The sequence below is a fragment of the Lissotriton vulgaris genome, chromosome 12 (assembly GCF_964263255.1).
Source record: "Lissotriton vulgaris chromosome 12, aLisVul1.2, whole genome shotgun sequence".
NCBI lineage: Eukaryota > Metazoa > Chordata > Amphibia > Caudata > Salamandridae > Lissotriton > Lissotriton vulgaris.
Window position 1 is genome coordinate 62,048,377 of NC_141700.1, and position 25,790 is coordinate 62,074,166.

The 25,790-nt window shown below is 45.3% G+C and overlaps 1 protein-coding gene across 2 annotated transcripts in view; it reads left to right on the top strand.

The window, feature by feature from the left end:
* The window catches only part of PIP5K1C (phosphatidylinositol-4-phosphate 5-kinase type 1 gamma), a 185,991-nt gene that overhangs the window by 41,977 nt on the left and 118,224 nt on the right, over positions 1-25,790 (top strand). For both annotated transcript variants that reach the window (XM_086947109.1, XM_086947108.1), the window contains exons 2-3: positions 22,480-22,511; positions 24,966-25,052. In XM_086947109.1, the coding sequence (XP_086803235.1) occupies positions 22,480-22,511; positions 24,966-25,052 (119 nt within the window). The remainder of the gene's footprint in view (positions 1-22,479; positions 22,512-24,965; positions 25,053-25,790) is intronic.

Genomic DNA, 25,790 nt, shown 5'->3' on the forward strand with positions numbered 1-25,790 from the left:
TTATGCCTTTTAGCATGCACATTTTTTTCAGTAAACCACAGTGTACTTCCACCAATGTGGAAATACTTCCTGTATATGAAACTTCTCCAGTAAACTGTTCTTTCACTCTGTTACAGGAGTTTTATCTTCATGACAGGGAGTGTTGGGTTTTTAGCATGGTTTAACGAGACAGGGGAGCGCTGACCTCAAAGTGTACATTACTTGGTGAAATTGCTGATGATTAGATTCCACCTATGAAAGTGAGTTTGGGAAAAGCCATGCCTTCAGCCCATCCCGAATGATCTTAAGTTTCAGTCGATGCCTAAGTGCATTTATCATTTTTTGCTGCCAAAGCACTAATTTCTACAAACTTATTCATTAGGGATGGATTTTTTTTTTCTTTTAAGAAACATTGGTCATGTATGGCTTGACTTGGCAGGACTAGGGCCTCATGTAGTGCACTGTAGAAGATTTTTGCCTGTAGTAACCTCTTCTTGAGTTCATTAGCGGTGGTTAGCATTAGAGAGGGTTACTTCAGAGCCCTTTGGTTGTGCCTAAATTTTTAAGATTTTAATTCATTGAAAGAGACTGATCTAAGCCGACACTCTTGGGTCACGAGTTGCAGCTCTGTTGGATGTTAAGGTCTTAATTGTTCATCTGCAAGGCATATTGTAAAACGGAAGATGTTTAATTTCATACTATTGCGCAGCCTAGCGCCCCAGACTTCAGAGTCCACCCCCCATGCTTAATTAGATTGAGTGCAGATTCTTAATGTTGTGCAGTTGGGGCACTAGTTTCTGCAGGTTCCACTGACTTTTGCCTCTATGGTATGTGTACCGTATAAAGTATTTTAAACCTAATCTACACTGGGGCTTAATGTAAGCCTCAGCTGCACCTGCGGCAAAGGGGGGCACCAAGTTTTCACTGGGCACCAGTTTCAACCCAAAGCATTGAATGCCAGTGAGACGTGAGGGTCTAGGGTGGGAAGGTGGGGTAGTGGAAGGAGTGGTAGTGGAGCCCTCGCCACATTCTGGAGGGGACCCCATCTTGTTTAATTATTCCACTGCTTGCACACACAGTTTGAGGACTAACTCTAAAGTGTAGGACGTATACAATTAAAGGTAAATATTCACCACTTTATATTGAAGCCATTATAATCGCTTCCAGTACCAACAATAATGAGTTTGAAATCAGCCCTTCCTTATCAGAGGTAAATCGTAATATTGGCTGTGGATCTTATAGTAAGGTTTCGCCCTTAGGGCTTCTGCTGCCGTTGTGTGACGCCCTCTTCTCCTTCGGCGGAAGGTCACCTTGCCGAGTAGTGCTGTAGCCAGATGACCGAGGGGCTCCACCCACGCCAGCGTCTTCCTTTGCACAGTCCACATGAAATTGCTGGACACAGTTTTCACGGTTCAGTGCGCTGAGAGGGCCGCACTGCTGAGGCAGCTTAGCGGGAGGTGTGAGATTGGCTACTATCAGTAATTGCTCTGAACGCCTGCTGGCTGCCTCCTCCGATGCAGAGAGCTCTGCACAAGGGGCTGCCTTTTCTGACCTAAAATGCAGTTACTGACATTCCCTTCAGCAGTCTGCAATTTTTATTCATCAGACCGCATGAAAATCTTTTACATAAAATGCTGCTGGTTAGATTTTCGTTCAGTGCACACATTGCTCTTGGCCATGTCAAGCCTGGTAATTATACGGAGCAAAGAGATTTGCATGAATTCGCATTCTTATTTCTTCTGCTTTTAATCCTACCCATACCCATACCCAGCTTGATGCCGGGACGCCCCTTTGCTGGGGCAGCCGCGCGCTATACAAGGACATATAACATTAACATTAACATTATAACATGACAATCTGTACTACAATCTGCTGTTCTTCCCTTGAGATTTAAACTTCTTGCTATGACCGGACACTTTTGTGGCACCTTAAAAGTCATTTTGGCAATTGCTTCGGCTCTTTCCAAAGAAGAATGCTATTTACGACTGTAGGAAGGTGGCTCTCTGTATAATGCACTAAAAAGAAGTCAATGGTGTAGAAAGTCCAGTGGATCCCCAATTGGCTTTCAGAGGCTAAAGTAGATAATACTACCGCTCTTTTTTGTGGTACGAGCAGTTAGGCTTATCAGAGGGCAGTGCTAAGCATTTGTTGTACTCACAGAGACAATAAATGAGAGACACGCTCCAAAAATAAATCCAAAGCCAAATTAGACAAATAGTACTACTTGTTATATATGTTGTAAAACCAAGAACTTTATTCTCAAGTAAAGCGCTGTTTTTGTAATCGATTTTTACAGGTAAGTAAATATTTCTAAATTGTATGACTTTACGCACAATACAATCCTATGGAAGGAAAAGTCATTTATGCCTAACGGTTTCAGAGGTTCACCTTCTGGGTTTCGGAATGTAGTGGGACAAGGTCTAAAGTACTACCAGCAGTTCTTCAGGAACTGCTCGGGTTTAGCCAGAAGGGATCTGGTGAGGTTGGTAGTTGTGCACTTGGAAACTGGGTGCACAGCGGGACAATTCCAGGAGCTCTCAAACGGGGGCTTGGGTCGCAAGGGGTCTTGGAGCAAGGGGGCACAGTAGGTTTTTCGGTAACCCAGGCCGCGCAGCTCTGATGCAGAGTTGTTGGGTCGGGTAGGCTGGATACGCAAAGTTGATCCTCACAGTTAGGACAAATAGCTGGCAGGAGAAACATTGGGACAGCTTCCACTCACGGAGTTGGTCTCCGTGATGCTGACGTCCCTCAAAGGCTGTTCAGGGGTGGGCATCTCCAATGTAAGGAGAGGCCTTGGTCGCATAAAAAAAGTGGTGAGGCCTTTGAAGCTTCCAGCCCTGGACTGCAGTTTTTGTGTGGAGGAGATGTAAACCCCTCCGCCCAGAGTAGGCTTTGTTCCTGACCTCCTAGAGTGAAGGCTCTCACCTCAGGGGTCAGTAACTCATATTGGTGGATAGCTGGTCGAGACCAGTGAGCCAATACACTGGTAGTTGGTAGGTTTTCAGCAACAATGGCATCAGTGTGGGTTTTTTTAAGGCAAGATGTTAGTACCAAACATCTGTGGTTACATAGAAGCCATCATGTAGCTGAGGAACTCATAATCACGAGTGTCCTGCCCGTGTTCTCGTTATGGCTTCACTGTGCACTTGTGATATCCAAGAATGGCCTTGGATATCACAGGGACACATCCTCTCATGCAGATATGTCCATACATGGGATATAGTGCACCCTGCCTTAGGACTGTAAGACCTGCTTTAAGGGTGACTTTCCTCTACCACTTGCAGTGCTCAGCAGGCATGGCACACAGGAATGTTTGCTGTGTTGGCTCTTTGTTTTTCTCTACACCAAGACACGCAGGCTGCAGTGGCAGTTTGCATAAGCTTGGTGAAGGGTCCCTTAGAGTGGAACAATACATGCTGCAGCCATTCAGGACGCACTTTAGACCCAATGCCCTAGTTACCAAGGGTACCATTTACTAGGAACTTACATGGAGCTTAGAGTGGTGCTAGTTGTAGAACAAAAGGTACAGTTTAGGGAAAGAACACTGGTGCTGGGGACCTGGATAGCAGGAACCCAGCACACTTGCAGTCAAAGTTGCATCAGGTACCTGGCAAAAAGTGGGGGCTAATGCAACAAAAACCCAGTTTCTACAATGGCATAGGAATGCAACAATTTCTTTGAAGCACCCTCGTGTCAGTTATTCACCTTCTGCATCGATCATTAAAGTGTTGTTAACCAGTCAGAATAGAGCATTTTGTGAAAAGCACAACCCGCCTGCCTCCCTTTGCATGGATAACTTCACACAGTCAAATGTTTTCAATGTGCAAAAATAAAGACTCGAGCAGTGTGGATTGTGTTAGGTTAAATAAGATCTCTTGTCTAGTTCCCAGGCCCTACTCATGCACCTGTTAAAGCCACCACAGAAACTTCGGGTGAGATGGGCTGAGGTTAGAGGACAACCATGGACAGATAGCGACTGGGAACGTGTCTTAGCCAGTGCCACACACGTAATTCACGTTTCAAACTCATACAAACGTATATATTGCACAGGGCATATCTCTCGCTGGACAAGATTAATAGATATTTTAATATCACTACCACTGTTTGCCCAAGATGCCATTTATTAGACGCTGACCTACTACACATGCTGTGGCACTGCCCCCGACTCCACTCCTACTAGCACACAATAACAACCACTCTCACCAGCAGCACCGACATGGAAGTGCCACACACGTGGGAGGTTTGCATCCTAGGGTTTTACAGGCGTACGAAAACTAGCAGAGTAAGCTCCAGATTTTGCGACTTAGGTTTCATCACCGCAAAACGATTAATAACCAAGAGATGGAAACATAAGGACCCTCCGGAGATACCCCATTGGCTAAAATCACCAGAAAACTGGGCATAGGCTGAGAGCACCACTCTTCACAGGGAAGAAACGGCTGGGCTGTGCAAGTTTCCCTTCGCACAGGCCTGAGATGACATTTTGAAGGCTCTCTTACACACTAGCGCAGCATTATGTGCCCCCCCTCCCCACACTGCAAGCTGGAGCTGATACCTGAAGTGCTGCCCGGGTGGCGTGCATAGGCAGTGTGCACAAGACACTCTTGGACATGATTGATAGGTTAGACAATGACCCCACATTCCTTCATGTCACTACATGGACGTAACCTTAGACGCATGACACCTTGGCATCCGCGCAAACACAGTTTGACCAGGTAAAGCAACCCAAAACTGTTAAAAAGTGCGTAACTCTCGGCAGGTCCTTACTGGAAGGCACACAATACACCGGATACATGTTTCACTGTGTACTTGATGTCTCTTTCACATTTGCATTCATATTGAGTTTATTAGTTATGACTTCAAGGTTAACAAAAAAAATAAAACAATGAAGTTGTCTTGCAATCAGAGATGTTGCTCACTTCTTATCTCCCATGCTTTATTGTCTACTGTTATTCAACAATTGTATTGCAAACATGTTAATGTAATTGTGATAATGGACATGTTCGCATTGGACTACTCGCTGTATGTATGTATATAATAGATAGGTCCTACCCCTCAATTGGAGGTGACGGTATACGGGAGTCATATACCCCTGCCAAATTGCCAATACATGTTGCCTACTGCGAAACAGAGGTAAATTGTGCTGTACTTGCCATGTGGTAACATCTGGAGCTATATATGTAACGACACAGCGATATTGATTCTGTAAGTAAATACAATATATATCTGTGCCTTATTTGTTTACACTGAGGAACTGATAAAAAAATGCAATAAAGGTATTAAAAAAAAAAATTCTCTTGTCTAGTTCCATTCATTTTAGGTAGTTTTTATGGTGTGAGGTGCATATGGTCTAAAAGTAGCTACCTTGATAATCTGGTGAGAATTGAGATATTAACCAAAAAATCAGTGACTGCGCTCATAAAGGTGTACTGTGGAGGAACAGGCAGGGAGATGAACATAGAACATTTTACCCAAGGAAGACTGGTGTAGTTGGGTTTATTCAATTCATCCTCTTTTAGTTTGATTTCTGTTCTATCCCTTTTGTGTATAGACGGTGATCAGGATGTGATGCTCTTAACCCTCAATTTAGCCAGCAGAACCTTAATTTTGTAAGACCCTGTGATTATTGTCAGTCTTTCATCGCAGATGTAACTTTTTTTCTTCAATCCCTTGGCAGTTGTTACTCCTCAATGGATCAAACCATAGACAGCAGTGTTTTTGGTCCTGATGCACTTTACTGGATCCAGGGAACATCACTACATTTAATAATATACATACCGACAAATTTGAAAAATATAAAGGGTACATTTTATGTATCCAAAATAAAGTAAGCCACATATTAAAACGTAGCCAATTATGGTTTAAATTAAGTTATGGAAAGTTGGTACACATTTTCGAAAGTTTGAATCTGCAGAATTAGTTGACATTGTTATGATTGTGTCCATTCTGTCAGTCGGTTATATGTGTAGTTCAGACATATGTTTTTTGTTGAATAGAGCTTGAAATGGCTGGCCTGTGGTGCCCACTGCCTTGTGACTCAGCTGCTGAACCTCGTTTTCTGAACTGACCTACCATGATCGAGAGAGGTTATCCATTTCTTCTCTAATGCCATATGTGTAATTGCACCTAGGCCTCTAGTTATTCTGCACATTATTTGTGTGAAACAAGATAAACACACCTTTGTAGGTTTATCCTGGCAATTACTCATGCCTTTTCTTTATTCAATTTTAAAGTTTTGATCGTGAATTTGGCAAAGAAAGAAAACATTATCAACTAAACGGTGTGCCAAATGACTATACTGTAACGTAAACAACAACATGAATTGTACAATATAAACACAAAACATAAATTATGCATTATACAAATAATCACATGTTGAACAACTCCAATACATTTACAAACCGAATTGATTACAATAAAAAACCATTGACAATGGCATTTATTCCTACAAAGGCATTTAATTCCTTACCCAACTAGAGACATTAAACTATTGGGGTTGGATCTATTCACCCTTGTATGAACTGAATAGGGATATTCAATCATTTATACACCAATGGTTTTTTATTGTAATCAAATCTGTTTGTAAATGTATTGAGTTGTTCAACATGTGATTATTTGTATAATACATAATTTATGTTTTGTGTTTATATTGTACAATTCATGTTGTTGTTTACGTTACAGTATAGTCATTTGGTACACTGTTTAGTTGATAATGTTTTCTTTCTTTGCCAAATTCACGATCAAAACTTTAAAATTGAATAAAGAAAAGGCATGAGTAATTGCCAGGATAAACCTACAAAGGTGTGTTTATCTTGTTTCACACAAATAATGTGCCGAAATAACTAGAGGCCTAGGTACAATTTTCTCTATTTCTACAATTTCTGGCCCTACCTACCCTCTAACCCTCAGGGCCAAACCCCTTCTTTTTTAGGTTTCGACCTGGCGAGGGGCACCTGCGAGGGGCACCTGCCTCTCATTGGCTAGCTCCATAAATGGAGGCTAGCCATTGGGAGACAGAGGCTGTCAATCGCGCTTTCTCTTGAAAACGCGATTCGGGGGCGTTTCTGGTGCTTTTTTAAGCCCCGCCCCTTTGTCCCGGGCCGCGCTGCGATTGGCTGCCGGCCCGGGACACCCCCGTGACGTCATTCCCGGGCCCCTCTGTGATTGGCTACCGGCCCGGGACACCCCTGTGACGTCAGCCAATCACAGCGCGGCCCGGGACCTCTTCGCTTCTCCCGCCTCTCTGGCTTTCCCTGTCCCTCTCTCTCATCTCTCCTGTCCTACCTTGCCTGCCCCGTCTCGTGCTCTCGCTCCCATCCTTCCCCACCCGGCTGTCCTCCGCAGCGCCCTCTCTTCGGCCCTTCTAACTTCCCCGTAGTGTTTTATCAGCATCTCCGTTCTCAGACACTACCTCACCCAGGTGATACCGCCCTTCTCTCTCTCCAATGCCACACGGCCTCGCTTCTACTCCCCTATGCCTCGTGCAGACACTTTACCCCTCTCCGCACGCTTCTGGTATTCCACTTTCTGCCTCTCCAGTGCCATTTCCTCCTCCTCTGTCCCCTTTGTATCTCGGTTTCCACCTCTCTTCACCTCTGCCCCTCGGGCCATCCCACCTTCCTCCCTCTCCTCCCCACATACTGTCCCCTGTCTCCACACCTCATATCCCACCCCAGACTACACCTTCCACCCCTCCTGTCCCTGTCGCCCTTTCTTCTGCTCTCCCTTCTTCCCACTCACCCTCCCTCCTTTATACCACTCTCCCTCAGCCCGGCAGGACAGACTGCCAGCGCCGGAGGTGGCCGGCTCTAGGAGTCTCCCTCGTGCACTTCTTCCAGGCGCAGCGAGCCTCTCTGCTTCGAGAAGAGGACCGGCCGAGTTGGCATTTAGAGCAGTTCGGAGGGAGCGCCCTGCCCCCCCCCCCCGGCCCCCCCCCGTGCGCCCACCCGTCAGGGAACTTCAGCTGCCGGGCAGTGTGCAGCGCGGTGCGGTGCAAAGGAGGTGCAGCATGCAGCGGCGGGCGCACAGCAGGCAAAGTCAAGGCAAGTACTGGCTGCACGCGCTGCGGGCGGGCGGTGCGGGTGCCTGCGCCTGGGGGGTGGTGGGTAGCAGGCTGTATGGTCACCCCATATAGCCCCTGGCTCGTGCGGTAGCCCCTCTCCTCCGGGGCCAGGCGGAGAAGAAGCCCCCTCCCTCTGGCATGGGGGAGGGGATGCTGCAGTCCCGCATGGTCCACTGTGCTCGGTGTAACCTTCACTGCTGCAGAGCGCTCCAATACCTCTCTGGGGGCCGAGTACAAGGGGGTGCGGGGGCGCGAGGACGCAGGCACCGGGGCCGCACCGAAATGTCACATGCGTACCCTGATTTAAGAGGGTCAGGCTTCATTTTTGGTGACTGTATATTTTGTCTGCTCTGTCCTTATTTATTTTTAAGGCCCCACGTTATATAGTCCACAAATACGTTCAGTATCACAATTTGCCCCAAAATGTCCTTCAGAATTGCTTGAAAGGGGTGAGAGCTCGGGCATCACTGCACCCCGAAGAGATGAGCAGAAAAGCGACTTGCTCCGTCGCTTTCCTCCTCTCGCCGTCTCGTTGGGACAGATGTGGTGATATATATACTGAACGTGACATGTAATGGAGTAAAAGCAGCACCGCGTGACATCACACGCTGCGGCGTGGCGAGGCTCATCCTGGCCGAGGAAGAGCTGGCATGGGGAATCAAAAGGGGTCAATCCCAGTTTCCTTTTCAAAGCCCAGTTGTCACGCACATAGCAAACCCGAGCTGGCCTGCCCCGTCCCCTGCACAGTCTCGGTTCTTCAGATGCAAAGGGTCCTTACCAATGCGCCCTAGGGATACAAAGTAGATTCTGATAACAGGGCTGTAAGTACAGGCAGGTCTGTCATTCTCTGTCTGTAAGATTTGAACTGACAGTGACTTTAGCCGCATTAGTCCAGTCTCATGTTTATTTTTTTTAAGGCACAGTTTTGTTTTCTTGTTGATCTGTGACACTTTGCCACAGGTCAACTGGTGCGCAGGGTCAACACTGTGATGGGTCAAGAATACCGGTCAAAACGGTTTGTAGAAATATCAGCAAGTTTTTTGCTCAGTGGGTTTTCCTTTTGAGCAAGTCCTTAGTAGAGTGTCTCGTTGAGGTTGGGGAGATGGCCATCTTATATCTCAAAGCCTAAATCTCTGTGGAGGTCTGCCGTTCTTGCGATGCCTGGAGCTGTTCTTTTGAAGCGCGGAGCGCCTGCTGCTGTCCGATGGGCCCTCTTCTATTGTTTTTGCAAAGATTTCCAATACTGGTCAAGGTACTGTTTATTATGCCATACCCGGCCACTCGACTGATGCAGACTGTCTAACATTGGACATCATAAGTTAGGTGTGAGTAGAGACAACAAGCGCTGATACTTATTTACATCTTTTCAAGGACCATATGTCCTATAATGCAAAGGAAAACTGCATCTCTTGAGTGTATTTTGAATGTTCGAAGCCCAGGTGTTGTAGGGTGATTTGGGTATACCCCTAGATGTTTAAAAGTAGAGCACATGCTCTGCATAGGCTAATAAAAAGTAGTACCCCTTTCCCTAATGCGGTGCCTTGCAGTAAGCAGTGTATGACATTTAAAACAAAGTTTTAAATACAGTTTGCCAAACTTGCGCCTCTTGTTGGGCTAAGCTGTCGTGAAGCCAGCAGCATGATGTAACTGCAGCTAGCAGACAATGTAAATTTGCGCTGCCCTTTGATAGAAAAAAAATGTGAACTGCAAAGTTGTCTGGTGGATAGGTCAGAAACCAGGCTGTCTTTTCCTCGCATGTGGATTGCAGCATCTATTTGTCCCACAGTGTGTAGATCAAATTGAGGTTTTAGGGACCATCTACAATGTGCTCACCTTCCCCCTTATCCTTGATTGTAAATAGGTCACACCACCCAAAGCTTCCTGCATTTCCACACCCTTGTATTCTCTGTGTAATCACTGATTTTCCTGCAAGAAAATGGTGCCAGCCAAGGTATTCTTCCATTCTTTATGGATCGAGTTTCTGTGTCTTTGCCTATAAGTCTCATTCCTGTTCAGGTTTTGATGGAAAAGCAATTGTTGGCGAAGTATTTTTCAGTGCGTGGTAGATGACAATAACGGGGTGGCTGGCCGTTGCTTTTTCCCCAGAAACCTTGGATTAGCAATGTATATGGTTACTTGCCTTTCCTCAGAGTGAAAGATTTTGTGTGTTTTTGTGTTAGTCCTAGATTTTTCTGTGAAGAGAGGTAGGGAGAACGTAGCAATACACTCTTAGTCCCCAAATATATTGTTCAAACAGCAAGAAGTGAGATGTGGGCTGCCCTGCCTCTGGGTGGGTGTGTGTGTGTGGGGCTCTGGGTGGGTGTGTGTGTGTGGGGCTCTGGGTGTGTGTGTGTGTGTGTGTGTGTGGGGGGGGCTCTGGGTGTGTGTGTGTGTGTGTGTGTGTGGGGGGGGGCTCTGGGTGTGTGTGTGTGGGGCTCTGGGTGTGTGTGTGTGTGTGTGGGGCTCTGGGTGTGTGTGTGTGTGGCTCTGGGTGTGTGTGTGTGTGTGTGGCTCTGGGTGGGTGTGTGTGGGGGGGCTCTGGGTGTGTGTGTGTGTGGGGGGGGCTCTGGGTGTGTGTGTGTGTCTCTGGGTGTGTGTGTGGCTCTGGGTGGGTGTGTGTCTCTGTATGTGTGTGTGGCTCTGTGTGTGTGTGTGTGGCTCTGTGTGTGTGTGTGTGGCTCTGTGTGTGTGGCTCGGGGTGTGTGTGTGGCTCGGGGTGTGTGTGTGTGGTAGTAATTGCTGTCTGCTGAGCTCGTCCGTAGGGTACAATAGGTCTCACATTGCGAGAGATTAAGCTAATGGCAATGTAAATGACAAAACCAACACATAAATACAAAGTTTGTCATTTACAATGCCAATAGCTCTAACTTTTCCAAAGGCGAAACCATTGCATTGTAAATGCTTGTTTACATATGTGCTGTAATAACATTTTCGCGGGTCCTTGTTTGGGAACGAGGTGAATGTTTGAACTAGAACTATCCCTTCCAAAAGGGTTGTTAACTTTTACTTAGCTATCAGGTTCTGACACTGCATGGAATCTAGGGCAGAGTTCGAAGGTACCTGAAACTGCCCAATTTCTGGAGCAAATGGTAAATATAGATTATAATCAATGAGAAGAATACCCCAAACCGTTCTGTACCTGTAATTTAGGAAATTCAGCCTCCAGAATCTCCTTAATAAGTGTTCCCTCAGACATTGGAGGATCTAAATCTAGCCAGTTGGAGGGCACAAGCGAATGCATTGCCTCGTACAGTAATCTGCCTCGGATACACAGAATCACCTGGAATTATTCTGCTTGTAGGGATGGGAGGAGAGGTTCGTACAGCTGGGTTGTCTTCTTTCAGAATTCACATTAGGAGGATTTGATCTTTTTCTCTTCAACTGATTGGATGTGCCCAATCTCTTGCAATGCTGGCACTGGTAGTTGTGCCATCCTGCTCTCAACAGCCGCTATCCACACTGATCCGTCTCTTTAGCATGGTTGCTTTGTCTCCTCTTCAATGCTGCTGAACAGAATGCGCTTGCAGAAAGAGATGTTATCTACCTCCAGTGCAGATGTCGGTGTCCTGGATTTATGTTGACGATGCTCTCTGGTGACCTTGAAGCTTGCCCTCTGTTTTCTCCGGTTTCATGTCTAGTGGGGTTCGATGGATTGTACCCGTTCCTAATGTTCATTGGTATTTGAGCTAGGCATCTCTTTCTGCGGTTGAATGCTTGTAAATCTACTGAGGAATAAATACTAGGCTGTGCAAATAAGTCACTTGCTGAATTAGATGTTGAATTTGGTCACATGTGTGTGTGATGAAATCCTTTGAGCATAACTCAGTGAGGTATAATAATTCTCTGCATGTTGGATGTATTTAAGTATAACGCTATTGTCACCCAACACCATAGACCATCTTTTGAATATGCAAATCCTCTTGCGTAATGTTGGGATACAAATTTTTATTAATTTTCCGTATATGTCCTTCATATTGCCTTACGTATTTGCACTGACCTCCCCACTGACAAGAGCCAGCTGTAGTGCTCTGGTTGTGTTTGTTGTGGGCATTTAAGGGTGTGTGGAATTTTTTTGTTCGGTTGAGGAACTGAATAAAGCCAAGACTGAAGATCCGTTGTAAAACTTAACTGGGATACTCTTTGTAAAGGAGCACTCATTTGATAACATGAAGTGCGTCCTCATGTGCTTGTTTTTGGTGAGTGCATCATGTGCTTTAGGAAAACTATTTTAATCTAGTTGGAAAGGACAGTTTTAATAGAATGGTGTTCGTTTGTTTCTGTTGAAGACAACATTATTATTACTTGGTGAACAACATTTTTAGTTCTATCTGGTGGGATATATATTTTGTATCAAAGGGAGTTAAAATGACATGGTAAGATGATACTGCCACGGAATGTGCCACATAATGTTTTTTTTGCTGTATTATTTAGTCAACTGTCTCATAATTTGCTCCACCACTGCTGCTTAATTCCATTGGCCCTACCTACAGGTAAAAATAAATCACACTGAGTTTTAAGCTTACCTTACATTCGAAAAACAAGACTTGGAGACCTCTTGGCATTCTTTAAGCTCTGAGGAAGTCTAGGTGGTGATGCCGGATGAAACTAATGTTGGCTAGAAGCTCTTTGAAGAAAGGAGACTAAAGACCCTTGCTGGAAGAACTCTAACAATTATGCTTTTCTGGTGCCTCTGGTGGTGTTGGGCAAGAGACTCGGAGCCCATTACCCGGTAGGACACGGTCACCTGCGTGAAGCTCTTAAATCCGTGCCAGGAGCTCACGGTGTAGGGTGCACTGGAGACCTGCCCCGGCACCCCAGGACCGAACACCAACGCAGCCACCAGCCCTTCGGCATCCACGCTTGCCGAGACCGCCCTGGAACAATTCAGCTGCCTCCTCATCAACACTAGACCACTTTGCAAAGACGCAACCGAAGTCTGGAACACTATCTTCACCCTCGCCCCAACATAATCTTCATTACAGAGACCTGGCTCACTCCCACCATGGCCTCCAACACCGCAACACCCATCTGCTACAAGATGAAGCACCGGGAGCACAGCAACAGACATGGAGGTGGCATTGCTATCGTACACAAAGAATCGATCATATACACCACCACTGATGACGAAACCATGCCTATCCTAGAACACATGAACTTTCAACCCTGCATCGAAAACAAAACCACCATCAAAGGCACCCTCACTTACAGACCCCAGGACCACAAACCGGCCTCAGCAACGCTTTACCTGAATTCCTCACCCCTTTCGCCATCGACTCCGAACACTACATCTTCCTGGGAGACCTCCACTTCCATCTGGACGACCCCACTGACACCATCTCCACCGACCTCCTGAAACGAATGGACATTGGCCTGAAACAACTGCTCACTGACCCCCATGCACAAAACAGGACACATGCTGGACCCTATCATCACGTCCAGCAATAGTGTTAGGTACAGCCACATCACGGAATTCCCCTGGTCTGACCACTCCATCATACACTTCACCAACGCGGACCATCCCCCCGCGGACCATCCCCCCTAACTGCCACTGCACCCCCACTTCTACAGATGGGCTAAGGTCACCCAGTAGCAATGGACCAATGCCCTCAACAGCAACCAGCCCAACATCACCATCAACCTGAACCAGGCAGTAGAGAATTGCAACCCCTGGATGTCTACCACCATCAATAAAGTCGCTCCTACTATACCTGATAAAATGCAAAGATCCACTAAACAAGCCAGTTGGTACACCCCAAAACTGAGCACGTCCACACATAAATGCAAATAATTCAAAAGGAGATGGCGCACCAGCAGAAACAACACTGACTGAGCTATCTTCAAGTCTGCCCTCAATAACTACCACTGTCTGCTCAAAGCCGCAAAAAAAAGACCCTGACGCACCGCATCAAGGCCAGCGCCAACTAGTCCAAGGAACTCTACACTATCGTCAGAGTTCACCTGACCGCCAGCCACGGAAAACTCGATCCCCTCCTCACAGAAACTCTGCAACGCCTTCGCCAACCAATTCCACAACAAGATAGTCCACTTTGATCCCCAACCCACCGACCTCCTCGGCATCGTTTCTCCCAGGAGCACCGCGGCCGACGACTTCCAGCTCAACAGATCTTAACAACTCAGCACACCGAACACAACTACTCTAATGAACTCCATCCCCTCGGGAGCACCCACCGTCCCATGCCCCCACCCAAATTTTGAACCTCTGAAGAGACCAGATCTACCACCATCTCCCTGCCATCCTGAATGCCTGTTCACCACAGCCACCTTTCCCGACACCTGGAAACACGCAGAGGTCAGACTCTACCTCAAGAAACCCTTGGCAGACCCCGGTGAGCTCCAGCACTACCGCCCCATCTCGCTGCTCCCATTTCCCTCCAGTCCTGGAGAAGGCCATCAACATCCAACTCACCGAACACCTGGAAAGAAACAGCCTGCTGTACCCCTCCCAATCAGGATTCAGAGCCTGTCACAACACAGAGAAAGCCCTGATAGCTGCAACTGACGACATCTGCACCCTACTCGACAGTGGAGAATCTGCTTTCCTAAGACTACTCACCCTCTCCGTTGCCTTTGGCACCATCTCCCATCACATACTCATCGATTGACTGCGCCATATTGGAATCGGACGATGATGGATGGCCTCTTTTCTCATAGGGCGCACCCAGAGAATCAGTCCCACCCCCTCGTTTCAACTTTCAATCCATGCTCACCCCCAGTGGCATCCCTCAAGGCTCATCCCTCGCCCAACCCTCATCAGCATCTATATGACTCCACTTGCAGACCTAGTCAGAACCTACTACCTCAACACCATCTCCTACAATGACACCCAACTTGTCCTTTCGCTCTCAGCGGACCCCACCATGACAAAGACCAGTTTTCCCAACTGTAAGAAAAAGTCTCGGCCTGGATGAAGAACAACTGTCTGGAACTCAGCAGAATGCCAAAAGAGAAGTCCTGACCTTGGGCAGACACACCTCCCTCTTGATTGACTCCTGGTGGCCATCGGAACTCTGACCTACCCCCACTCCGAAAGACCACGCCCGCAACCTCTGCATCATCCTGGAAGCAAACTCTCCATGAAACGTCAGATCCTGCTGTTTCCTCAGCCTGTTTCCAAACTCTCTGCATAATCTTCAAGTGGCTACCCACTAACACCAGCAAAACGGTGACTCAGTCCCTCATCACAAGCCGGCTGAACAACAGCAACACACTCTGTGAAGGCACCACCACCGAACTCTTGAAGAATCCAGATGATCCAGAATGCAGCAGCCAGACTGGTCCTCAACCTGTCCAAGAGAACCACATCACCCAGCACCTGAGAGACCTCCACTGTCTCTCCATCCAAAAAGATGCAAATTAACATTACTTACCCACACCTACAAAGCCCTCCCCGACCAAGGAGCTTCCTACTTGAACTACAGCCTTGAATTTCCACCTACCATCCAGAAGCCTCCGCTCACCTCGCCCTCGCACAGATACTGTGCATCTGCCGCTGCTGCACCGGAGGACGTTCCTTCTTTCACATTGCCGCCAAGTTCTGGAACACCTTTTCCCTCCTTCTTCCTACTTCACTATTGCTGGCGGACTACAGGAATGTACTCTAGACCTAGCTCTTCGAGTAAGACCAGCAGCGCCTTGATCCCCTTTTGGGTGATGAGCCTCGCTCTAGAATTACTATTTGATTGATTTATTGAAGAGCAGATCATCCTTCGCCTAGAGGAAGCCAGGCTAGTCCACCGCTCGTTGACCTCCTACAATTTATATGATCACCTTTTTAAGGTACTGTTTATGGATGCTTGTTTATCTCAGCAATGAGCTGCTTCAACAATAGGGGGCTGGTTGACTTAGTTTGTCCCTGCATAGCTGGTGTTTATCTTATAGGGGCCATTAAAAGAAAAAGTAAGTTGAGGCTCACCATACATAAACAGAGACACTACAACTCTGGAAGGTTGTTTTTGTTCGGGCCATTGTGGGTCATAGATAATGAAATACAATACTAGAAAGACTGACTTTCGTCCTGCAGAAACCCTTGAATTACCTCCTTCACCTGCCAACCTACCTACCTTCTCTACGGGCGCTCAGTCCCCTGGCTCTGGGCCGGATGGGGCTAATGACACTAACACTGGCTCGTACACTCCCCCTTACACCACACCTCCACTAGATACAGCACTTGAGGTAAAACACAAGAATCAGCGGCCCAATCAAAGGTACTGTGATACGCCTAAAGAAACAGCCTATATTCAGTCTACTTATATACATACATTTGAAATCCTTAAGAATGACATTGTTGTGCTGATTAGTGAAAAATTAAAGCATTCTGGACAGCTGTTTACGTCCACTACATAATTGTCTTTGCTCCATTGAAATGCAACTGCTTTTTATGGGTCCAGGAAGGAGAAATTGCTAATCCTTTGGCTGTGTCTATAACTGATAACCCAGTCTTGAAAGAGATTATCCCAACTGAATGTGTGATCATGGGGAAAGGGAAATGGGAATTCGATAGGTGTTATTTCTAATAGTAAATTCAACTCTTCCGTGGCAGTGATCAATCAGACAGAGGATATGAGGAAGTTTCAGGCAAAAGAAAAATGCATCCTCAGTCCCTTATGATGCAAGCTCTAAGTAGCACAGGCTCCAATATTACTCCTGTATGTCATTTACCTCCAGCTGCCTGTACCTACATTTTAGTTCTGGGTTGGGTGTGACCCATTTCAAAGGTGATTGTATAATTGTCAATTTTAGAAATCTTAATGTAGCAGGTGAACTGAACTATTCGTCCTACTCCGGTTTGACAAGCCCAGGCCCAATAAAGTTTTAACCCCTAGGTTTCTTTTAAAGAGACTTGAGGCCACCCTTATGGGACTTGACATACAGCAAAAGTTACCCTGCTCATCCTTTTGTGGACACTCCAGCCCCCCCCCCCCCCATAGTCTGTATTCAACTCTAACAGATAGGCCTGAAAATGATTGACTTGGGGGATTGCCGGTGGCTAATGAGAGTATTAAGTCTTGTGTGGTCCCAGGACTACTGAGTATAGAAAGTTGGCTTGATTAAGTTGTCACGATATGTAATTTTGCTACAGAAAACGTGGTCCACCAGTGAGGTTTTTTTGTCATATTCTATAGCCCCTGCTATTCCCTCATTTACAGCGCTGGTTTAAAGTCATGCTTAAGACAACTTTGGGCTGCACAACATGCCGAATTCCCACTAATTGTGATCTCTCCCAGATCTTTCATTTGGCGTGCAATAATAATTTTATATGGTGGTGATCCTTTTTACAACAGTTTTGCAACTAGCATCAATCTAAATTATTTTCTACTTTTTGATTTAATAGATCTGCTTGCTAATAGATATGCCAAGCTGGACAATGGGTTTAATTTAACTCGCTGGAGATTGTAATGCCAAACTAGGAATACTTCATTAGCCGGTGATGCATGTATGTTTGAGGATTGGAATTCTGAAGAAAAGTTGCTAGTTTGAAAGGGGCTTTCTGTTGTATCCTCATCTGTTGAATTGTGATCTCTGTAATGCCATAGTTAGTTGACCCCTCATATCCTGGTACTGCTACATTTTTTTGATGAAAGCGGTCAGTCTGTAATTGATTATACCTTCGTTTGAAGGCATCTATTAAACTGAATAGTGGAGGGGTCAATTCAGCCCAATATTTGCAGTAATCATTATCCACTTATTATCTCTTTAGCAATCCCTGAAGGAAGGTAAAATAAAATTGTAGTGGGCAATAGGGACTTTGCTACCAAAGAAAATGGGCACCGATTAGTTTGGAGAACAGCAGATTTGGACGACAATAAGTATAAGCTTTGCATTTGTGGTTGGTGAAATGCCTCACTTTTGAGTCAGACACTCTGAGCACCATTGAGGATTTTATACTTTTAGGTCACGCCATTAGGGCTCTTTTAATGAAGCCACAGAGGGTCCGGTTAGAAAGTCACCAATCCTCTTTTGATGGTGCCTGTAGAAAAGCGGGTACCCAATTACGCAATGCCTTACATGCATATTGAAGAAATACAGCCATAATTCCTAGTCGCAGAAGAGAATATGAGCAGGCTCTGCATAAAAGTAAATTAGATTTTCAGTATGATATCTGGAACAAATGGACTACAACTTGCAAGGCAAAAGACGCCAGGCTGTTCCGGCATACTGTTGATAATAATAATAAGCTATGAAATAATGGTAACATTGGATTGAGTAAGAACATAGGCTCTGACCAGTGACTGGCTCATTTCAGTAAGATCTACCATTCTGACACATCTGATAGAGACTTCTAGCTGCAGATTCCCTACCTTTGAATTTCCCAGGCATCATACTGGATCCGGAAGATTTTTCATGAGCAGTACCCCTGCATGCCGGTAGGTGGTATAGATTGGGTCCGCGTGCGTCGTCTGTGCTGGAAGTGACGTTATGGTACCTATATAGGCACCACAGAGGTGCGCTGACTTCAGTTCTTTTCTCCAAGGTAATAGATCAAACTTTGCCTAACTTTCCTCTTGATACTGGATTTTCACTGGAGGAGGTGATGGAGGCCATAAATCTTAGCCTCTCAAATAAAGCCCCTGGCCAGATGGGGTTCTGATGGATCGTTAGAACTTAACCATGACCTGTGCCCCCCACCCTCACTAATTGTTTTGACCTGGCTTTCAAATCTGGACTTCCCCCAAACTTTGAGTACAGCCATTATTGCGTCTGTGTTCTAAAATGGGAATTGTCGGAACCCTAGTTGATACCGACTGATTTTTCACTTAGATTCCACGATGACGGTCATAGGTAAGATTATTTTAACTTCATGGATTGCTGAAACTGGTGTTCTCTCCAAGTTACAATATGAGTTCAGAGATGGGCTGTGGACGATGAAATAGTGCCTTTCATTTACACCTTCTGATAGGCAAATATACCATTGCGAAGCAAAGATCCATCTAACTAACCTTTATTGGACCTCTTGAGTGCCTTCTAAAGTGTGGTTAGGTGACCGATGCAACTATTCGAATCAGACAGACCGGTAGGCATTACGCCAAGATTTCTCAAGATCGACCAAGGACCATAATTGTCTCCACGACGACACAAGTCTCTTAGATACTTCACTACGTCCTGAGGAAGCCCTAGGCTGGATGGCCATCTCATGGGGCGAAACACGTGTTGGCTGTCTGTCACTTATTTGCACACCCACTCAGATATTCTTTAATGAGTGACAACACTTATAAAAATAACTATCACAATTAATCCGGCTTATTGGATTTTTTTCTGAAATAATACGACTACTTTAACTTGCCCCGACACCCACCTTGGAAAGTGTGGTTTGGCTTTGGTCTATATTGGAGTCTGTGGGGGTCAAAAAGGGACTTGTAGGTTTCCTGTTGGCTTAAATGGAGAGTGTGCAGAGTTGTTCAGACTGGCTCGGGGTCCCGACAGGGCTTTGTCCTTGCGCTAATTCTCTTATTATTATATGTTAACAGTGAACATGGAGTTTTGGCCACTAAGGGTTGTGATATGTCAATTATTAAGAACGGGCTGTCTCTGTCTAATAAATGTGGACAGTACCGTTTTATTGTCTGGAACGTCCAGTGGGCTAAAAACCTTGTTGGATACCTTTACTGAATAATTAGCCATGTTGAATTGGGAAATTAACCCAGGTAAAACCTTTTGTTATTGTTTGCAAGCCCAATAATTCTAAAATACTGGTTTTGATTACCTAGGGCAAACCAATGAGTTTTGATATTTTGGAGTTAACCTTTGATTCGCAGGACACCATGGTCCCCATGGATTGGGAAAAAAAGATGACACTTTATGAATTCTGTTGATTGCCTCCCTTCCGGAAGTGTACACAAGAAAATGTATACCTGTTTTAACCTATAGCTCAGGACTCTGTGGTATAACAAAGTTAGTGGCTTGCAGGCTGTGAAGAGTCTGCAGGTGCCTTTAAAGCCTACCACCAAGTTGTTCTACCTATGCCATCCACCAGGAGCTTGTACTTGGTTATGTAGAAGACCTGATTATTCTGGCCCCCATATTATTATGATACTCAATCCGGTGTAACCACCACACCTTGTTAATAAAGAGATTATAGATGGCTGCCTTGCGATGTGAGTTAGTGGATCCCTTGGTTTGATTATATTAAGTGGACGTGTATAACTGACCTGACTGACAATCTTTTCCAAGCCACAAGAGTTACCTAAAATAGATGAATTTTGAATCAGAAAGTCATTTATGGATTTCAGACAGTGGGAAATGGAGCCGGTGGAGTTAATTAAGTCTAAAAAGCAAGAATATACTTTGTTCCAAACCTTTCCAAGCCTGGAGCCGTATCTTGACCTTGTGACAAATACGTGGGATAGGAAACTTTTAACTAGATTTAGATTCAGGATAATTAGATGTCATCTTTGCTTTCCCTTAGGACAGTATGATTCTTGTAGAATTCTTGTATGTCCTTGCGATGAGAGAGCCCCGCAGTCTGCTCCACTTTTCTTTTTTTGTCAATTTATTGCTATTTAACGAAGAAATGTTTAATTCCATTCTTTCGGTATTTGGGTCTGTCGGGTGCAGATCTGCTTTGTAGTTCAAAAAGCTCAATGCATCGGAGGTCTGCTTTAGTGTTAGCATTTTTGTCAAACATGCCCTCCGTACTAGGAAACTTCTACTTGTCTGAATCTGGCAGGTGTGGCTTATTTTTAATTTTGTGTTAGCCGCTTTGTTATATACTTAGTAAATATGCTGCGTTTATCATTTTATAACAATGACGATTGCTTTGTCAGATTGTATTATTTATTATGTTTGAATAGATTGTACTAGCTTTTATGATCATTATCTAATGTTCGAATATAGCTATTGATAGACTTAAGTCACGTATATTCAGGTGTGACAAACGAGGATCTGGGGTAGTTATGTGTGTTCCAAAAATGCATTTACAATATTACTAATGCCTGCAGGGTCAACCCAGAAACTATTAATGGGGAGCACATAGAGGTACTGTGATCCTAATGTATTTTTAATGACTAAAGAGAGTGAATGCTAAGACGTACTCTTTTTTTAGGTGTTTGTCTGCAATATTACCTGCAGAAAAGTTTCTCGTGTCTGCTCTTGTGCAGTTTTCAATTCATGAACAAAACGGTTATATCTTAGAACAGACTGAGAGGAGAGGAAAACTGTGAACATTGTGAATTGGTTGCTTTCCAGGCCCATTTGTGCAAATCTTGGGTGAATATTTCCTACTAGGTGACCCAAAGCTGCGGTATACGCAACACCTAGGATTACCCTGGTTCCTTAATCTAATTTGTACTGTTACTGATGCTCGTCTTCAGTAGGACTATGTCTGATAGGATTTTTTAAAGTTATGCAGAAGATTACTGTGGATTCAGCAACTGATTTGTAATACTACTGATGCACATCTTCATTAGGGCTATGTGTGTTGTGTTTTTTTTAAATAAAATAGGCAGGGTATTTCTCTAGTTCCAGAAAATCATTTTACTATAACTGATGTGGACCTTCAGTGGGCTATGTTTGGTGTGTTTGTTCTCAGTAGCACAGAGGATTATTCTGGTTACAGAAATAAATGTATTATGTTCTGTTCCTGAAGTAAATCTTTGTACTGTTAAATTTGGTATATTTTTTTATGAGGAACGTTGAGGGATAGCCCAGTCCTGTAAAAATGCTGAAAAACTATTCATACACTGCGTACCCAAGTAAAAAATTGTTAGGCATTATAACCGTAAAAGTGGAACGCAGATGTGAGATATTGGCAAGAAGGAATATATTCAAGCATTCCGACGTTTTCAGTCTGTTCACTTTAAATGCTCTCATAGGTAGGTTGTGGTAGTGTGGTGTGTACTCTTCCGCGGTCTAGAGTGGCCAATTGGGTTCTCTTCATGTCCATACTGCTGGGCAGAAAGGTCTTCACTTAATTTTTTCATCATTGCTTTCACCCCCACACCTCCCCCCCCCCCCCCCCCCCCCATACTGGGCACTGACAGGGTGACGTTTGTAGTAGTAAGTTCATTTAAGTGTAATGTAAGCCATTTATACGAATTAAGTAAAAGACGTTACACAATATTCTGCATCTTGTAATCCTGTAGAAAAGAAACCATTACTTACATTTACATATACTTAAAGTGTAAAAATACCATACAAAATGTACAAAGACGATTGCAATAATTGGTTCACTGCCCACTGCTTGCTTGACTATAAAGAGAAGAGGTCTCAAATATATACTCTGATAGGGGGATCTTGTGCACTGGAGTGTTAAAACACATCGCCAGAAGGCAAAGTATCAGCGAGATTTCAGTTATTCGTGGATAGGTGGTGATCGTGTGAAGATCTCATGTACCAAACTTTGATGTTACTTGACAGACGTTATACAACCTGTTTTGGCCTATATCTTTTTCCATGCTAAACTCTATCCTTTGTCTCCTCAGATTTGACAAGCAAGAAGTCTGCTCTTTCTGAGGTGAGTAACCCACATGATGAGAGATCCTAAAACGTTGTGAGCCTTACGAAAGGCTGAAAGGTTCACAGACAAGTAGTATGACTGGTGAACCCTGTTGCCCTGCACTCTGGGTATTTGTTGTTGAAAGCTTGGTTTCCTGGTCATATGTGCTAGACTTCCAATGTATATATACTTGGTGGCAATGTGAATTAGCGGAGTATGCTTGAGAGGACTACCAGCGCTGACGATGGTGGTTTAGGTTTTTTGAGTGATGGAAGAGAAGATGGTAACTGAAAGGCAAAGGTATCATTTTTAATGGTTGAATTTGGCTAACCTTGCCAAATAGGACTAAAAAATCCAGTATCTGCTTCGATTATGCCTTGTGGCTCATAGATCCTCGCAGATGTAGAGTTTGTGATGTCATGGCAGCCTGCTTCTTAGTGTAATATCTTTCTTTTTTATGTGAAATGCATGCCTCCCACCAGTGGCTTAGCAAGGGTGCCTGCCATGGGCCCTAATGCAAGCAAGGACTCCCTGATCCTTTTGGGTAGTAAAAGACAGCCATAAATTTGGGTGCAGTGGACCACTCACACTCTGCGCCCCGGTGCCACTGCACTTGCTGCGTTAATGACCGCTGTGCCTCAGCCTTTCAGTCCCTCAGTGCCCCTCATAGTATTGACGATCAAACTGGCGAGAATTCATCCAGTCTGAGGCTGGCCAGGCACCATGGATTCACCGCCCACCCCGATAACGTGGTGGAAAATGAAGCCGAAAGCAGCCCTTTCTGTAGTGGACTAAATCTGACTTAATCTACCTCTGGCGTCCAGAAGCTGCTTCTCGCCACCTGCACCTCCATCACCCCCTTCCTCTGGCACCCCGCCCCCACCTTTCCCTCCTTGTGTTTCGGTTTCCTACTTCCTCCTGTTCTGCTGCGATGAAGGAAACTTAATTTCCTTTCAGACTTTCACAAATGCAAATCAGGTTCCTCCGTGCACATTGTGTTAATTGAGGTCTATTTTGAGCCCTGTACCAGTGCGTGCAGCTGCACATGTTCTGCTGGAGGGCTTGTTTTGTTCCTGTCCGTGCCAGGATTTTGTGCCGTAGATTTTCTTCTCTCCCCTTGGTCTATTATTGCCTTTTCGAGCCACGGTTGTGCATAGTCCGTCGGGGGCTGGGCTGGAGGAAATGGAATCGCCCTGTCTGTGACTTCAGTGGAGGACGCCCCCACCCTGTGCATGATTAAAACCCATGAACTTTGGGAGGGGCAGGTTGAGCGCAGCTTGCTCTGCCCCAGCCCATCCTGTGCTCTTGTGATGTGCGTTGGATGACCCCTGGGCAGCACCAGGCCGTTGGCGGCCGTGTTATTTATAAGTGCAACTCATGCGAGGGTTGCGTAAAGTTACTCCTTCCAGCCAGTGCATCGCGACATCAGAGCTCCTGTGAAGTCATTGACCCTATATGGAGTTGTATACTGGAGGTTAGCCATTTTAGTGCTGCAACTCCTGGTAGATAGCAGCACGAGCACACACAGCAGATTTGTACAAGGTCACAGCGTGGTCAGTCGATGAAGCTAGGATTCAAAGGGAATGAGAATGAGTGCTTGCAAGTACTGTTGCCTCTTTGGTACAATCTAGGGGTGCGCAGTCAACTCTGCTTCACCAGCAGATTTCACGGATTTTTGCCCACTCCACGTTATGCTTGTGACATGAAGCTCTGGCAAAACTCGGTTAACTACTGCGTGGCAGAGTTTTTCTTTGCCCGCAGCTTGCGAACTTTAAGTTGGCGAGTGAGAATTTTCATCCCATAGCGCAATTTTCAGGCACTAGAATGCCACCCAGCGAGATTTTCTCAACGCGGTGGTCGCGGCAGGTCGCAATCATTCTCGTTGAGAAAGCTGCTGCTCTAGTAATTGAGCAGCACAAAGAAGCAGCACCCTCTGGTGCGCCAAGTGGTGCTGTTTGCACTAAATTTACAGCATGGAACAAGCTCCTGGCGCTTAAAATCAGCTCAAGCCGCGCAACGTTCCGAATTCCGGCCTGCTCATTGAACTCTACGGAATCTCGCTTGAGTTTTTATGTAATTCCACGAAATTCCACAAAGTGAAACTCCACGAGTTCATCCCACCCCATATACAATCCTGAACTGGGGGAAGGGGGGAGCGCTGTGGCTGATCAGTTACGTCAGTTGTAGTAGATACAGCAGCATCTCCTTCTAGATTAAAGCACGAGGTACATGCAACAGAATTGTAGAAGGTCACACAGTGTGGTTAGTTGAAAAAGCCAGGATTAAAACTCTGGTCTCACAGGATCTTATAGCAGCAGCGTACCTGATAAGCCACAGCTTTTCTCTAAATGCTGGATTGTACCCAAGCACCACTGGCAAACACTCCCTCCCACCTTATGATGTTGGCTTGACTCTCTTACTGCTCAGGCTGGGCCATGCAGTGTGGTTACATCTCCCTCTCTACCCTCCTAGGTCCCGTCTTTATCAGGCCAGCCTGGCTCAGGGAAGAAAATTGGGCACCGTGGTGTTGATGCCTCGGGAGAAACTACGTACAAGAAGGTACCGTTATTTCTGTGTGTTTCCCCATCCTTCATCCATAGCACTAGAGGGACAGCAAAGTACCAGTGATAACTTCCTTTAATGGGAGGCCCATTGCATGCTAGGAAATTGTTAATTTTCTTTTTTTAAATCACAAGAAATGGCTCTTATGCATGTAGGGGAGCAATAGTACTGAGAAATCAAGGATAACACTGAACTTCACACTTAGGCTCGCTTACTCGTCATATTTGTTTATTTTTATTTCCAGGCTATCGTCAAAACAGTACATTTTAATCCTCAGAATTGGGTGGAATCCTTTGCACCATGCCCTGTCATTCAGCTAATCAGACTTTCAATACTTTTCCTTCTGGATCTTTCTGGCAGGAAACAGAACCAGCTGTGTAGTAGTAAACCCCTGCGTGGTCGCCACTGTGTTATGGGGCCTTCAGACTGAGCTGGAGGGGTTGGTCTCTCGTGGGAAAAAGATAGTAAGAGAAAGTTGCAGAGGATAGATATTCTTGCTTTTGGCCTTTCCATTTTGCAGGTTGACCAACCCTAAGGGCTCTGGACCTGCAAAGCTAATGACACGGGTGATTTAAACTATCATGGCCCTGGGAGGAAGTGTTCATATAAACACAAAATCTCTGCACACCAGTTAATTACTCCTAAATTCTGAATTTTTTTAAAGTATTTTCTGCTTAATCTTTGCATGAAGGCCCACCTATTTTCTTTTCAGTTTAATTTACTTTTCTTTAATGT